Source organism: Spermophilus citellus (genome assembly GCF_964194105.1).
Source record: "Spermophilus citellus genome assembly, chromosome: 10".
Lineage (NCBI taxonomy): Eukaryota > Metazoa > Chordata > Mammalia > Rodentia > Sciuridae > Spermophilus > Spermophilus citellus.
In genome coordinates this window covers 111,997,678-112,015,265 of record NC_138197.1, presented here as the reverse complement: position 1 = coordinate 112,015,265, position 17,588 = coordinate 111,997,678, and the positions used below count along the sequence as shown (strand labels likewise).

Here is a 17,588-nt window from a genome sequence, read left to right as displayed (position 1 = left end):
AGTGGACCAAGGACCTAGGCATTAGTCCAGAGACCCTGCACCTACTAGAAGAAGTGGTAGGCCCAAATCTCCATCATGATGGCTTAGGAACCAAATTCCTCAACAAGACTCCTAAAGCACAAGAAATCAAGAATCAATAAATGGGATTGTATCAAACTAAAAAGCTTCTTCATAGCAAAGGGAAGCAATCAAGAATATGAAGAGAGAGCCTAAAGAATGGGAAAAAAATCTTAGGCACTTGCACCTCAGAGCATTACTCTCCAGGATATATAAAGAACTCAAAAAACTTAACACCAAAAAGCAAACAACCCAATCAATAAATGGGCAAAGGCTGGGGCTGGGAATGTGGCTCAGAGGTAGAGTGCCTGCCTAGCACGGGTGGGACCTGGGTTCCATTTTCAGCACCACATAAAAATAAAGGCATTGTGTTGTGTCCATCTATACCCCTCCCTCCCTCTCTCTCTCCCCCACTTTATTTATTTATTTATTTTAAGAGAGAGGGGGAATTATTTTTTTTTAATATTTATTTTTTAGTTTTCGGTGGACACAACATCTTTGTATGTGGTGTTGAGGATCGAACTAGGGCCGCACGCATGCCAGGCGAGCGCGCTACCACTTGAGCCACATCCCCAGCCCTCTCCCCCACTTTAAAAAATATTTTTTTAGGGGCTGAGATTGTGGCTCAGTGGTAGAATGCTCACCTAGCATGTGTGAGGCCCTGGGTTTGATCCTCAGCACCACATTAAAAGTAAACAAATAAAATAAAGATATTGTGTCCAATGACAACTAAAAAATAATTTTAAAAATTTTTTTTCGAGATAATTAAAAATAAAAAATAAATGGGCAAAGGAACTGAACGGATACTTCACAGAAGAAGAAATACAGATGGTCAAAAGATACATGAAAAAATATTCAACATCACTAGCAATTAGAGAAATAAAAATTAAAACTACACTGAGAATTTATCTCCAGTCAAAATCACAGTTATTGGGCTGGGGATATTGCTCAGTTGGTAGAGTGCTTGCCTCACATGCACAAGGCCATGGGTTCAATCCCCAGTACCACACACACACACACAAAAAATATCACAGTTATTAAGAATACAAGTCACAATAAATGTTGGTGTGGATGTGAGGAAAAAGTGCACTCATACCTTACTGCTGAGACTGCAAATTTATAAAACTACTCTGTAAAGCAGTATAGAGAGTCCTCAGAAAACCTGGAACGGAACCATCATTTGACCTAGTTATCCCACTCCTCAGCATATGCCGAAAGGACTAAAATCAGCATACTACAGTGACACAGCCATGTCAATATTCATAGCAGCTCAGTTCACAATAGCTAAGTTATAGAACCAACCTAGGTGCCCTTCAATAGTTGAATGGATAAAGAAAATGTGGTACGTACACACAAAGGAATATTACTGTCATACAGAATGAAATTATGGCATTTGCCATTGAATGGATGGAATTGGAGGCTATCATGTTAAAATGAAATAAACCAGTCCCAAAAAAACCAAAGGTCAGTGTTAACTCACAATGGGGAAGGGTCACATTGGGAGGGTGTGGAGGGAGGAGTGGAGGTTCACAGGATTGGGACTGGATAGAGGAATGCGGGGAAGGGTGTGGAGATGGAGATGGGAATGGGAAAGATAGTGGAATGAATTGGATGTAACTTTTCTATGTTCATGTATGAATATATGATCAGTGTAATTCCACATCCTGTACAACCACAGAATAGGAAGTTGTCCTCGACATATGTAAGATATATCAAAGTACATTCAAGCCAAGTGCAGTGGCACACACCTGTAATCCCAGTGGCTCAGGAGACTGAGGCAGGAGAATCACTAGTTCAAAGCCAGCCTCAGCAGAAGCAAGGTGCTAAACAACTCAATGAGACCCTGTCTCTAAATAAAATACAAAATAGGGCTGGGAATGTGGTTCAGTTCAGTGCCCTTGAGTTCAATCCCAAATACCCAAACCAAAAAAAAAAAAAAAAAAAAATCTATTGTCATGTATAACTAAAAAGAACAAATAAAAATAACTTTGAAATAATATTAGTGTTTATGGTTAAAATGCATTTAGAAAACAATTTATGTAGCTGGGTATAGAGGTATATACCTGGAATCCCTGGTACTTGGGAGTTTGAGACAGAAGGGCCTCAAGTTCAAGGTTAGCCTGGGCAACCTAGCAAAACCCTTGTCTCAAAAAAAGAAAACCAACATCAAAAAGATATTAATGTAATTGTGTGTTGAATTTGATTTTTTAATGGAGTTGTTATGGAACAAATTGAAAAGATATTCTTGCTGTCCTTGTTTTTTATAATAGTTGAAATTTTCACCTATATATAAGAATAGTTTAATTGATATGAGTTCACAGTTTAAGATTAACTTAAGTAAAAAGACTGAATATTCTTTAATTATTTTAACAGAATGAGATTGTTACCGAGTAATAACATTTTTCTTTTCTCTCTTTTTTTAAGCTCTTAACAGATAATTCTTCCCCAGACCAGGGACCAAATAAGGTTTTTGATCTTTGTGTAGTATGTGGAGACAAAGCTTCAGGTAACATTAAAAATTACCTATATGTATTGTTTTGTTAAAATACATACTATCTTTCTTCTAAAAATAAAAACAAAAATAGTTCTAGGTGTGTGGCCCAGTGTTACAATGCTTGCCTAGCATGTGTGAGGCCCTGAATTCATCCCCAGCACTGCAAAAAAGAAAAAGGAATGTGTCATTTTTATGGTGACATATGACTTTATGTGATTATTCCCCCACTATTGGTGATTGAACCTAGGGCTTCCCACATACCAGACAAACACTCTACCACTGAGTTACATCCTCAGTCCTTTTTAAATTTTATTTTGAGACAGAGTCTCAAAGAGTTGCCAAGGCTGGCTTCAAACTTGTGATCCTCCTCTCTTAGCCTCTCAGGTAGCTGGTATTATAGGTATGCACCACTGCGCCCTGCTCAAAATGTAGCTAATTTTTCCCCAGAGCTTTTCTTTCACCTACTTCAGTGCAGTTTGATTTGTAGTGATATAAAATGATTATTTCAATGAATCATGGCAAGTTTTACTTTAAGTGTACACGTAGACATTTTTGAAAATTAAAATTGGAGAATTTGTCAAAGGAATCACTTTATTATTTTTTTCAGTGTATTATTTTTAAATAAGATGTGATTTTTAGTAATATATTACGTCAGTTGTTAACTTCTGGGAATACAGAGTAATTTGAATTATTGAAGTGAAAAAAGCTTTGGGGAATCTTTATTCGGTGTTCTGTGTAACTGAGAAGATTGTTCTCAAAGCTTATTACTGGTACTTGGGGTTAAGTCACTTTCATTCTGATCATTATTATTTCATGCCAGAAATATACTCATATCTGCTCATACATGTTCACAGATGCCAGTGGTATACAATTTAAGAGTTTTAAGTTTGTTACTCTTTTCTAAAGCTTCTTTATGAAAATCTCCATTAGAACTTTTCCCAGAGTATGTTCAGTTTGTTAGTAAGTATGCAAAAGAAATTATCACGGGATAATCAAAATGTAACAGATTTCTTCAGAAATTTCAAAAGTGAAACTCATGAGTAGAGATGATTATATTTCAAATACTAGCCTACATTTTATCTTCCTTTCTGGTGTATATAGTATTCAGATTAAAGTATATAATAAAACTAGTTAATAAGTGATCTTATAAATGAAAACTTTCGGGTTGGGGATGTGGCTCAGCGGTAGAGCACTTGCCTAGCATGTTCAGGCCCTGGGTTCAATTCTCAGCACCACATAAAAAATAATAAAGGTATTTTGTCCAACTACAACTAAAAAATAAATATTAAGAAAAAAGAAACGAAAACTTTCTATGTTAGAAAAGGGGATTATGTTTTGAGTCACCCCCCCCCTTATATCAAAGAAGACATTCGGCATTTGTTTTTTTAGGGATTGGCTAACTTCACTTAGCATAATCTGCTCTAATGCCATCTATTTCCTTGCAAATGCCATGATTTTGTTATTTTTTAGTGTTGAGTAATATTCCATTGTGTATAAATGCCACATTTTTTTTATCTATTCATCTGTTGAAGGGCATCTAGGTTGGTTCCACAGTCTAGCTATTGTGAATTGTGCTACTATGAACATTGATGTAGCTGTGTCCCTGTAGTATGCTCTTTCTAGGTCTTTTAGGTATATTCCAAGAAGGGGAATAGCTGGGTCAAATGGTGGTTCCATTCCCAGCTTTCAAAGGAATCTCCATCCTGCTTTCCAAATTGGCTGCAACAATTTGCAGTCCCACCAGCAATGTACAAGTGTGCCTTTTTCCCCACATCCTCACCAGCACTTGTTGTTGTTTGACTTCATAATGGCTGCCATTCTTACTGGAGGGAGATGGTTTCTTAGAGTGGTTTTAATTTGCATTTCTCTGATTGCTAGAGATGGTGAGCATTTTTTCGTGTAATTGTTGATTGATTTTATATCCTCCTCTGAGAAGTGTCTGTTCAGATCCTTGGCCCCTTTGTTGATTGGGTTATTTGTTTTCTTGTTGTTTAATTTTTGAGTTCTTTGTATACTCTGGAGATTAGAGCTCTATCTGAAGTGTGAGGGGTAAAAATTTGTTCCCAGGATGTAGGCTCCCTATTTACCTCACTTATTATTTCTCTTGCTGAGAAAAAACTTTTTAGTTTGAATACATCCCATTTGTTGATTCTTGATTTTAACTCTTGTGCTATAGGTGTCCTATTAAGGAATTTAAAGAAGATTACCACTAAACAGGGAAGAGAGGTGGGAGGGAATGGGAGGGAGAAGGGGAATTGCACGGAAAATGGAAGGAGACCCTCATTGTTATATAAAATTGCATATATGATGGTGTGAAGGGGAAGAAATAAAAGAGATGTGTCACAGTAGATTGGGTAGAGAGAGGGGAGGGGAGGAGGGATAGGGAGGGCAGCACAATACAACAGACACTAGTATTGCTCTACGTATAAACGTGGCTATATAACCAATGTGATCCTGCAATCTGTACACATGGAAAAATAAGAATTTATACCCCATTTGAATCAAATGTATGATATGTCAAGATCATTGTATTGTCTTGAGCAACTAATTAAAAAAACAAAAGGGGATTATGGGTGATTTCTCTTTCCCAAATTTTCTTTAACATTGTTGGGCTTACATTATAAAATTAAAATTTTCATATTTTTTATAATTTATCACAAAGTATAATTATTTCATTCTGTTTAATAGTTCCTAAAAAAGTTTTGCACGTCAGAATCAATAATCTTAGTTTTATCAAATTTATTATTTAAAGGAAGAAATGCGTTTATTTCATTTCTGTTCTAAAATACGAGACGTGACTTTTATGTTGTCTTAACATTTTATCTCTAGGGCGTCATTATGGAGCAGTAACTTGTGAAGGCTGTAAAGGATTTTTTAAAAGAAGCATCCGAAAAAATTTAGTATATTCATGTCGAGGATCAAAGGACTGTATTATCAATAAACACCATCGAAACCGCTGTCAATACTGCAGGTTACAGAGATGTATTGCGTTTGGAATGAAACAAGACTGTATGTATTAGCTTTAAAGGAGAAAATACTTTTAAGAATTCCAGCAAACTAGAATTATATTCAAATTAACACATTAAAAATGTCAAATATATATACTTTCTCATTTCAGTTTTCCAACTAAGAATATAAGAATATGTACATATGTGTATTATTCAACAAACATTTTTTGACTGTTAATATATCTAGTATATATTTGTAATTTGAAGTTGGCACCCAAAAAAATATGACTAACTAGATTCGAGTTTACTTTTTTTTTTTTCCCCCTAATAGTGCCTGGGGATCAGACCCAAAACCTCACATGTGCTAGGCAAGCACTTTACCTCTCTAAGCTATAAACCCCAGTTTGCTTTTTGATTAAACTACTAAAAAGTGACTTAATAAGATAATGATAATGGCTAATAAAAGCTCTCAGTATACAAATACTACACTTAGCATATATATTAATTTCCTCTCAGGGCAGTTCTCTACAGAAGATACTGTTGTTATCCATTTTACATTTTACTAGACAGATGTTGAAAAACTTACCCAAGGTATACAATTAATAAGGAGCACAGCTTGGCTTTGAATGCTGGCAATTGTTTTTTAATTTTTTTGAATGCTGGCAATTTGCCAGAAAATGTACAGTTTACAACCATACTACTTTATCTATTAAGTAATATGAAATAAAATTCTTATAAGTACTATGTATACCTACGTGAATTTAATATATGTTACAATATATATATTATAAATAAAGACCAGACAGTTGAAATATTTGTTAAAAAAAAAAAAATCTCCTTGCCCTTAGCTTAAAAAAGATCTTAGACTTTTCTGTGTTTATTAGTATAATTTTTAATTGGTCACAATTTATTTCATTTTTTTGTTTAAACTCATAGATACATGAGGGATTCCTAACTTTGTGTCAGTGAGCTTTTAAAAAATAAAAATTCCTCTGTATTTCTACCACAGGAGTGGAGGAGAGACAGGAAACTGAGAGATGCAACTGGCTTATTTTACAAATATGAAGCAATTTTGAAAAATTTGCTTGTATTTTAAGTATTGATGGTTATCTGTGGAATTCAGTGTGGTGGCCTTGTCTTCCATTATTAGCAGGATTGTTGACCTAAGCTTACATTTATAATAGGCATGAGTTCTGTATTATGATATAATCAATCCGTTTTTATAGCTGTTCAGTGTGAAAGAAAACCCATTGAAGTATCCCGAGAAAAATCTTCTAACTGTGCTGCTTCAACAGAGAAAATCTATATCCGAAAAGACCTTCGAAGCCCATTAGCTGCAACTCCAACTTTTGTAACAGATAGTGAAACTGCAAGGTATAGTAAAACAAACATTAAGTAGTTAGTCATTTGTTTTTCCCAGTGATACTGAGACATAAACTTATTTGTTACAGGTCAACAGGACTGTTGGATTCAGGAATGTTTGTGAATATTCATCAGTCTGGAATAAAAACTGAGTCAACTGTGCTGATGACACCAGATAAGGTGTGTTTAGGGCAATTTAAAGCTAAATTTTTAAAATATAATAATTCCTTTAAGAAAGGAAGGGAACTAACTTTTGTTTAATTACTATCTGCCCAGACACTGTGCTTTACTATTTGTCTTTGTATTAAGTTTCTCTTACAAACAGGCCCAAAGGACTCAGATTATAATTCAGAAGAGAGTATGCTATGCCCAGGCTTCAATCACCAGCACAAAAACTTGAGAATCTAGCTGTATACGTTGTTTCATGGAAGGAGAATATATGTGTCTTTAAGTTTTAGCTGAAAATTATAATACTTAAAAGTTACAACTGTTTACTCATATATAAGAAGGCTGTTTGGAGCAGTGGCTGCAAGCATGGAGTACAGTCATATAGACTTGACTTCCTGTCCCGCCTCTGCTTTTTACTGCCTGATTTTAGAGGATCATTCTTTTGTTGATGATAGAGGGATGGTGATTCCTGTCTGACAGGGTTGTTATGAAGATTAAGTAAAATACACATGGAAATAGTAGTCATGTAATTAATATTTATTAAATAATTATCTGCCTACTGATTAATTTGAGGAGAGCACAGAAATTGTTTTGCTATACATTCACCAAAATCAACTTCATTCACATAGAGAATCAATAGAACAAATGAAACAACAGAAACACAGTTATTATTTTAGGATTAAGAACAGTATGAGGGGTCTGGGGTTGTGGCTCAGTGGTAGAGCACTCGCTTCACATGTGTGAGATCCTGGGTTTGATCCTCAGCACCACATAAAAATAAATAAGTGAAATAAAGGTATGTGTCCAATTAAAAAATAAATATTAAAAAAAAAAAAGAACAGTATGAGGGGCTGGGATTGTGGCTCACCTACCATGTATGAGGCCCTGGGTTCCATCCACAGCACCACATAAAAATAAATAAATAAAATAAAGATATTGTGTCCAACTACAACTAAAAAATAAATATTAAAAGCAGTATGAATAAAAATCATAAAGTACTAATTGAAAAAATATTATTAAAGGATCTTGCCAGTAGGCCATAGAAGGAGGTTTGGAAGTCCTCTCATTAGGTTTGATGGGATGATTTGAGCATTAAAGAAAGAATGTAACAAGGGGCTGGGGTTGTGGTTCAGTGGTAGAGTGCTCATCTAGGATGTGCGAGGCGCTGGGTTTGATCCTCAGCACCACACAAAAATAAATAAATAAATAAAAGTATTATGTTCAACTAAACTAAGAAAAAATTTTTTAATAATGTAACAAATTCAGATATCTAAAAATGTATTAATTGAAAATGATACGCAGGGGCTGGGGTCGTGGCTCAGGGGTAGAGCACTTGCCTAGCAAGTGTGAGGCACTTCGTTCAATCCTCAGCACCACATAAAAAAATAAATACAATAAAGATATTGTGTCCATCTACAACTAAAAAAATATTTAAAAAGAAAATAATACTCAGGAAAATCTGTCACCATTAGAAGTTGCTAAAGTATCAATTCATTGCTCTGAAAAATTGATGAAGAAAATGAAGCACTTAGTTATATTTACTAAGTGAAGAGTTAAGGAAAAAAATTGTTTCTAATGAATTACAGCTAATGCATACAGGATATATTCTATAGTTGTTAGCAAACATAAAAAATGAAGTCAAATGGGGGAAAGTGTGTTGTGTAAGAAAAAGCCAACATCTTAACCCTGTATAAAGATTGTTCAACTCCAATAAAAAAAGAACATGGGATTGGGTGATTTTTTTTTTTTTTTTTTTTGAAAAGGGAGTGTGAGGGTGTTTGAACCCAGAGGCTTAATCATGCCAGGCAAGCATTCATTTATCTTAGTGCACTTACAGCGTTTTGTAATCTAGAACTGGACATTCAGATTTTAAAATAAATTGATGCCAATTTGCAGAATTTTAATACTTTTTTTTTTTTTTTTAGGCTGAATCATGTCAGGGAGATTTAAGTACATTGGCCAGTGTGGTTACCTCATTAGCAAATCTTGGAAAAACTAAAGATCTTTCTCAAAATAGTAATGAAATATCTATGATGGAAAGTTTAGGCAATGGTGATTCATCTTTGTGTGAATTTCAAGAAACACAAAGCAATGGTGATGTTTCAAGGTAAGGTTTATCTTAATTAATAATAAGTGTCTTTTTAAATGTTTCAGCATTTACTGGTATATATTTGTTTTAAACACTGTTGATTAAAGTTTCAGGAAACGTATTTCTATTAGACTTAGAAAATTTAAAGTGTAGTAAGTTTTAACTGAAAAACTGCATTTAATATAAAATGTTGAGCAAATTACATTCTAAATAATAAGCAATAAGTGAATAAGATTAGAATGTATTCATAAAATTTAGGAATATTTTCCCTCTTGAGTGGTAATTTGCATCTGATACTTTAATTGCTAGATTTTATCTTCTGTTTATGTAAGCACAAAATATTTTCTTTCTAAACAGTCTTATTGATTCCACATACAATAATTTTTAGTGATAAAAATAAATGTAAAAGACACCCAGTTGAATGAACTACACTTGAGGAAAATAATGCAGAATTCTGTTTTTTATTCTGTTAGTGTTAACGCTTAGGATTTAGAAACCAAATTTCTTCAAACTTTTCTTGTAGTTCTGTCACCTAAAATATTAAATATTGTTCTGGGCTGTAGCACAGTGGTAAAGCACTCGCCTAGCATGCCCAAGACCCTGGGTTCAAACGTTAGCACCAGAAAATAAGTAAAATAAAATATTGATAAACTGCGATTGAATCACAGTAAGTACTTTATTTAAAATGAGATTTTAAGGAGCTCTAGAAGGCATATCATTGAAAAATATGGGGTGTTACTTTGAATAATTATTTGCTAATAGTTAATTATTCTTATTTCAAATGCTTAACAGTTTTTACATTTACCTATGTAACCACAGATTTTAAATTATTCTCTGAATTTTTAAGTCCCAACTCTGTAAATAGAGCACAAGAATTCCCCCCCCTAAGATTTTTTTTAGAAGAAACTTAATTCCTTGATATTACATTAATCTGATAATATAGTGTTTCATACCTTACGTATGAAGTTTAATTTGTTGAGTTTGAAGAGAATCATACAAGTCATTAAAATAAACTGTTGATATAGCAGATATCTATTTTCTAAAGTTGTGGAGGTTGTTTTGTTTTGTTTTGTTTTTGTTTTGTGGTGCTGGGGAATTAAACCTGGGACCTCATGCATAAAGGCAAGCACTGTACCACTTAACACCACATACCCAACCTATTTTCTAAAGAATATTTTAGGTCTTAAATCTTTGTGGGGAAGGGTGGGCCTCCTGCATGCTAAGCAAATGTTCTATCACTGAACCACTAGGCTTAGGTCACAATTCCACAATTTTCTGTAGAATTTTTATTTTACTCTTGGAGATTGGTCAAGCTCACAGCTTCTGATGTCTCTTTTTAGGGCATTTGACACTCTTGCAAAAGCATTGAATCCTGGAGAGAGCACTGTAGAGGGAATGGAAGGAAGTGTACACCTAATTGCTGGAGATTCAAGCATAAATTACATCGAAAAAGAGGGGCCGCTTCTCAGTGATTCTCATGTAGCTTTCAGGGTATTTCTATATATTTTTAAATTTTCTTATTGTGTTATTTGATTCTGATATTCCTTTCAAAAAATGAAAGTGTTTGTTGTACTTTTAAACTAAAAAATATCCCTGGTTAGAATTCCAAAACTAAAACTAATGTACACATCTGGCTAGAAAAGATGCTCAATAAAGCATCCTGTTATGATAGTAATTAGTGTGCTTAAGTCTTAAAAAGTTAGCTTTTACAGCTCTTTAACCATAATTGTTTTTTTATTTTGAAGTTTAAGCATTGGCTTTAATGATGTTTTAAGTGCACTGCTTTTTGTTCAATGCCTGGCTACTACTACTTTGGTGTAAATCAATAACTAAGAACCAGATATTCTGTGGTACTACAAAGAACTCCTTTTTTTTATCACTCTAATTAACTTTCAGTGTTGTTATAAGAAGGTATAAAATTTTAATAATATTAGTTTTTTTTTAATGCTACTTAATTTTTAAAATTTTTTAGTTGTAGATGGACACAATACCTTTATTTTATTTATTTGTTATTACATGGTGCTGGGGATTGAACCAAGTGCCTCACACGTGCTAGACAAGAGCTCCACAACTGAGCTTCAACCCCAGCCCTAGCTTTTGGTTTTTAACCATTTTGGAGGAGACACATTTATTTTTTTGCCCTAAATATATTCTTCAGAATGGAAACTATACACATAGAATACTAGAAACAATATATGTAGTATACTAAAAAGTCACTTTTTAGTATTTGTTTTGTTTTCAAATGTTATCTGTTCCAGAGTTATAAATATGTTCACTATTGAGACCTCACTTTAAGAACCTATTATTTGGTGCTCCATCTTAACCACTCTGTATCTCTGCCAGCTGTGGCTGATGTTAGCAAGGTGTATGTAAAGTGATTGAATATACATGGGAGGTTTTCCTTAGCAATCAATGCAGGGCCTAACTATTCTGTAATGCCTAAGGGTGATTGCTCATAATTTTATGGTAGATTATAACAAATTTCTTAGGAAAACTTGCACAGTTATCATATAAATAAGTGTATTACCAGTAGAAATAATGAACATAAAATAAATATAACATTAGCCAAAACTGTGTATGATAATGTCTTTTTGTAAAATTCAGTTTATAGAAACAGCTAGAGAAAATGCATTGTGACTTTAATAATGGCAGATTGCTATAATTTAATTTAGTAAAATATATTAGTGAAGCCAATTTTCATATAAAATTTTCATATAAAAACTTACATGGAGGGCTGGGGATGTGGCTCAAGCGGTAGCGCGCTCGCCTGGCATGCGTGTGGCCCGGGTTCGATCCTCAGCACCACATACCAACAAAGATGTTGTGTCCGCCGAGAACTAAAAAATAAATATTTAAAAAAAAATTCTCTCTCTCTCTCTCCCTCTATCACTCTCTCTTAAAAAAAAAAAAATTATGCTAGGTATAAACAAGGGTGGAGCAAGGCAGATTTTGATTATTTTTTCTCAGTGTTGTTTTTATTCTAAATAAAAGATATTCTTTTGTTAGTTTTATTTTCTGCTCTTCTACTTAAATGGCAAGAAGGACATAATGAGACAAATGCAGGAAGAGGACCCAGTGTGAGGAAAAAAGGACAAAGGACTTGTTTAGAAAGAAGTTGTTCAACTTTTTTGTCTTTGATGTTGGTCCTCAAGATTTTTGCTTCCTTGAAATAAGAGTTTTAAACAGATGAATTGGAAAAACTAGAATTTTGTTTTTCTTTCTGGAATTGGCTTTTTTCCATTCTATCTTTGACTGTTATACCCCGTGTGTCCTCAGAGTTAGCACTGTGAAGCTTCTTTGCTGCTGAAAAGGACAGCTTGTTTTGATTATTATTTACAGTTCTGTTATGTTGAGAGTTTTATGTTTCCTTGATTTCTCTTAGTTCCTAGAGCCAGGTCATTTCATGGTTGGTTCTCTCATTGAAATTTACTGGTCATGACTTGAAGACTGATATCTGTAATGAGATAGCTCAGTTCTCTTATTTGCTAGGCTAAATTATAGCATGTTCTTCAATTTTTTTACAGCACATTTTCACATACATTTCTTCCCTTAAGTCTCACTACAGTCTTCTGGGGACATTTGAATTTTTATTCTCACTTTGTAGATGAAGATATTAAGAAATTTTTCAGTGTCTTTTTCAAAATGACCTACATAGTCAAGAAAAATAGAATAATAAATAGAAAAATAGAATAATAGAAAAATTTTCTGATGAAACTGGAAGTTAAAAAATCTAGGATGATAATAATGTATAATAGTTTTATTAAGCTCGAGTCTTGGGTTTGATTTCATATACCTATTTCACTTGATTGTGAAAATTTCTTTTTTTTAATTATTTTTTAATCAATTTTTTATTGATTTTTAAAACAATAAATGACAGCAGAATGCATTACAATTCTTGTTATACATATAGAGCACAATTTTTGTGAAAATTTCTTTTAAGAATAATCAATATAGATAGTATTTCCATTTTAGAAATCAACTTATGAGACAGAAGATGATTTCCAAAACTTTTCTTCTTTTGTTTGAGTTTTCTCAATATTAGAATCACAGTGTTTTTAGTAACCAGTGTTTGCATCTTGGAATTCCTTGTCATTCTCCCCATGCCTTATTCCTATCCATACCATAACTGAAATTTAACCTTTCTGGTATTTTTGAGTTTGTCCCTTTCTGCTTATTCCTGTCACCATATTTTAGACCTTTTAAAATCTCCAGCTTGAAATATTAACAGTAATATCGTTTCCAGTCTGTCTTCTTCATCTTGTCCTGTGCATTGGTATTAGAGTGATACTTGCTTTAAAAAAAAAAAAAAAATCAATCTAATAATGCCACTTGGCTATTTGTAAGCCTTGAGCTGAGAGTGTAGCTCAGTGGTAGAGCTTCCACTTAGCATGTGGGAGGTCTTGGGTTTGATCCCTGGGCTGCTAATTTTTTTTTTTTTTTTTTTTTTTTTTTTTTTTTTTTTTTTTTGTACCTGGGATCAAACCCAGGGTTACTTAACCACTGAGCCCCAGCCCTTTGAGTTTTATTTTGAGACAGGGTCTCACTAAATCCTTAGGGCCTCACTGAGTTCCTCAGGTTGCTCACAAACTTGCAATTTTTCTGCCTCAGCATCTCAAATCACTGTGATTTTACTGCATCCAGTGCCGATTTTTTAATTAAACCAGGTATAGTGGCACACACCTGTAATCCCAGCAATGTGGGAGGCTGAGGCAGGAGATCCTCAAGTTTGAGACCACCCTGGGCAACTTATCAGACCCCATCTCAAGATTTAAAAACATCTGGTGATTCAGTTCAGTGGTAGAGCCTTGACCTGGCATGTGTAAGGTTCTGTGTCCAATTCCTACTACAAAATAATAATAATAATAAATTAATTAAAAAATTTAATAAAACTTTCAGTAGCTTCTCTTACCCATATGGAACTAAGTTCATTTTAGGGCCCTCCACATTTTGATCCAACTGCCCATTATTTCTCACAGGTGTATCATTTCCTAGCTTAGCCATTTTCATTTTATTCCTCTACTGAAATAGTAGCACAGGGATGCTTTCTGTAAATGGTTTTCAGATGAACAATCTACATAGTCATATAAATAATTAATAAAGAGTTAAAAGTTAGAATCCATACCCTAACTAAAGTATCGTAAAGCCTACATCATGTATACTATTAGCAGAATCCCATACAGAAATAGTGTTAGAAGGATAATTGCAAAGGCAAGTGATAACCTCTAAAATAGATTGGTCAAGTTTAGGTCTTGTCTATACCCCTTAAAAAATCAGTTCAATTTATTAATTTTCTATAGTTTAGAAAATATGTATCATTCTGTTTATAAAAATGAAGATCCACAGACATTTTGGGGAAGCTTTAACAGCTTTGTAGTAGAAACTTATATATATGTATAAAGAAAATGTTGTTTCTTCATCCACATTAACTTTCTGATCATAACAGTAGAGGCATATTAAAGTCTATAAAAGATAAATCATAAAACATTTCCTCTTTTTCCAAAATAATATAGCATGATAGTTTTTTTTTTAATGATGAGCTTCTTTAGTGTATATTGCAAATTATTTCAACTTTTGTGATTAAAACATGGAAAAGTTTTACATTATCACCACTGTTGTGGGAATTAAAGCCATTGTACCTAGTTTTTACATGTTGCAAGTATTTTATTTATTTAAAGGCCATTTAAAACTATTTAGTAAAGGGTATTTTTTTTATTGTTGTTTTGCTTTTTACTCATTCCTCCCCCATAAAACTAGAAATGTTTGGTAATTCCCCAAAATTTTCAGGCTTTTTTTCCCCTACTCACCTTGAGAAATTCTGAAAAGGTATGATAGTTCTCAATTTTAAAATATATATGTTCATGTGTAGAGACAGTTGTGTCTTAAATGTTTAAGATGTTTAAGTTTGCTTGACATGTTAAGAATTGTCTCATCAGGCGCAGTGCCTCACGCCTGTAATCCCAGCAGCTAAGGAGGCTGAGGCAGGAGGAATGAGAGTTCAAAGCCAGCCTTAGCAACACTGAGATGCTAAGCAATTCAGTGAGACCCCATCTCTAAATAAAATACAAAATAGGGCTGGGGATGTGGCATGGTGGTCAAGTGCCCCTCCCAACCAAAAAAAAAGAATTGTCTCAGTTGTATTTTGTTTCACTGCCTCAGTAAACATTATGAAACATTTCAGATTTTTTCTTCTTAGGTCTGAGCATGTAGCTCAGTGGTAGAGCATGTGCTTTACATTTTTATCTAGCATTTCTAGAGAATTTTTACATCATTTTGATGTAAACTTTGATGTTTATCATCATAAGTATCTTGGAGAACCTGGTGAAAGCTAAACATACATTCCCCAGAAAAATACATTTGTGCACATCTACCTACCCCACCTCAGAGTTAGTCACTATTTCCTGTGTACTGTGCTTTCCTTTGTCCTTTCTATATACATATATATGTATGAACACTTAAATATACTCTGTATTATAAGTCAGATCATCAACATTCTGTTTTGTAATTTTTTCACTTAGATGTCTGCAAGATATTTTTTCTAGTTTTTGCATCTCAGTTTATATTTTTTAATACCTACAAGGTATTCTGTTCTGTAATATGAATTATTCTTTTCCCTTGAGGAAATTTGGGGTTGTTGCCAGCATTTAGTTTCACCATTAGAAGTAGAGCTACAGAGAATATCTTTAGTTGGTCTTCAACTCCTGGGCTTATTTGATCCTTCTTCCTAAGCCTCCTGAGTAACTGCAAGTAGAGTTGCGCACCACGATGCCCGTGATATGTGCTTTTTTGTGTGTGTGTGAGCATGAATTTTTCTGGAATAGAAATACAGACTGAGTATCCTTTATCTGAAATGCTTGGACCCAGAGTGTTTCAAATTTTGCCAATTTTTTTGGATTTTGGAATATTGACAGAGACCTTACTAGTTGTTCATTCCTAATATGAAAATCCACAGTGCTCCAAAATCTAGAAATTTTTGAGCTATGAAGTGTTTCAGATTTCTGATTTTTGGATTAAGATTACTTATGACCCATATTGGAGGCAGAATAATTTTTTTAGTACTTTTTTATTTAGTACTTTTTTTTTTTTTTTTTTTTTATGGTGATACTGGGATTCAAACTCAGAACGTCAAGTATGCCAGGCTAGTGCTGTACCACTGAGTGACATCTCCAGACCCCCTTTTTAAATAAGACTTTACAAAGATCCTGAGCTTTTTGAAAAATTGAAGGAATGGCAGTGTTGAGCCCAAATTCTCATGTTTTATTTATGCTGGATTCAAGTCACTGCAATGCCGTTTGTCTGGGAGTATGCTCTCCCCATTTGGCACCGGTATTTCTGCTTTACTTGTTAACTTTCCTACCTCTGTAAGCATTTGAATGTATTAACTCTGTAGTCTAAATGAAACAGGATTGCACCTGAATTTATTGTGTACTATTGTTAGGAGGGAAGGAGAAAAAAAAAGCGCATTGATGAACCAAGATAGGAAGTAACTTAAAAACACAACCAAATAATACCGTGGTTGATATTTATTAAGTTAGATTCTGCTTTTCTGAATATTGCTTTGATAGAAACTGTGATCTCATTTATAAACCCTTTTGTTAACTTAAAATCCAGTAACTTGGAAAATTTCAAGATTTTTATGAGCATATTAGATTCATATTGATGTGTTCTGTTTACATTCAAATTTTTCAAAGAAATGATAATTTAGAACTTTCAGTCATAAGATAATTTACCTAAATCCCTGTTCATACTAGCTCACCATGCCTTCTCCTATGCCTGAGTACCTGAATGTGCACTACATTGGGGAGTCTGCCTCCAGACTGCTGTTCTTATCAATGCACTGGGCACTTTCGATTCCTTCTTTCCAGGCACTAGGGTGAGTGTTTTGAAGTCCTTGAGTGTAAATGTGATTTTGTAGCACAAATGTACATTAAGCAAAAACCTTTTATTTTGGGAGAATTTGCATTAAAGGAATAAAAACGTGTAACATTGTGACTTTTAAATTGTGTCATTTATATGACAAATTATGGCAGCTAACTAACAATTTCTCTATATTATTTTTATGTGGGAGAGTATCCATATTTCATAGTTTACTGACCAAGTTAACAACTTTAGTTGGAATATAATAAGTATTAGAGTTGATAGATCATGGCTGGCATTGATAATGGCCGCCTTTGATTGTGTCGAGGACAGTGCAGCTGTAGGATTGCCCCAGGTTGTTTCTCCTCCCACCATCACCCTTGCAGTATTCATTCCAGCCATGTTTTTGGGAGCTAAAGTTTGCTTACAAAGGTTATGTTTAAAAATAGAGATAATTATTTTTCTAATTGTGTGGTTCAGTAGAAAAAGAGAAAGAATGAAAATGTAAACCCCATAGTACAATTACAATGATTTAGAGAGTTGATCTTACCACTGAAGAGTACATCTGTATTCTAAACAGTTTACTTTCACATCCTTTCCATCTGTTTTTCCTTTT

The 17,588-nt window shown here is 33.8% G+C and overlaps 1 protein-coding gene across 3 annotated transcripts in view; it reads left to right on the top strand.

Moving 5' to 3' along the window:
* NR2C1 (nuclear receptor subfamily 2 group C member 1) overlaps positions 1 to 17,588 on the top strand; it is a 50,938-nt gene that overhangs the window by 19,146 nt on the left and 14,204 nt on the right. For all 3 annotated transcript variants that reach the window (XM_081309294.1, XM_081309296.1, XM_081309295.1), the window contains exons 4-10: positions 2,482 to 2,563; positions 5,381 to 5,560; positions 6,726 to 6,873; positions 6,951 to 7,041; positions 8,955 to 9,136; positions 10,459 to 10,609; positions 16,867 to 16,988. In XM_081309294.1, coding sequence (XP_081165420.1) covers positions 2,482 to 2,563; positions 5,381 to 5,560; positions 6,726 to 6,873; positions 6,951 to 7,041; positions 8,955 to 9,136; positions 10,459 to 10,609; positions 16,867 to 16,988 — 956 coding nt within the window. The remainder of the gene's footprint in view (positions 1 to 2,481; positions 2,564 to 5,380; positions 5,561 to 6,725; positions 6,874 to 6,950; positions 7,042 to 8,954; positions 9,137 to 10,458; positions 10,610 to 16,866; positions 16,989 to 17,588) is intronic.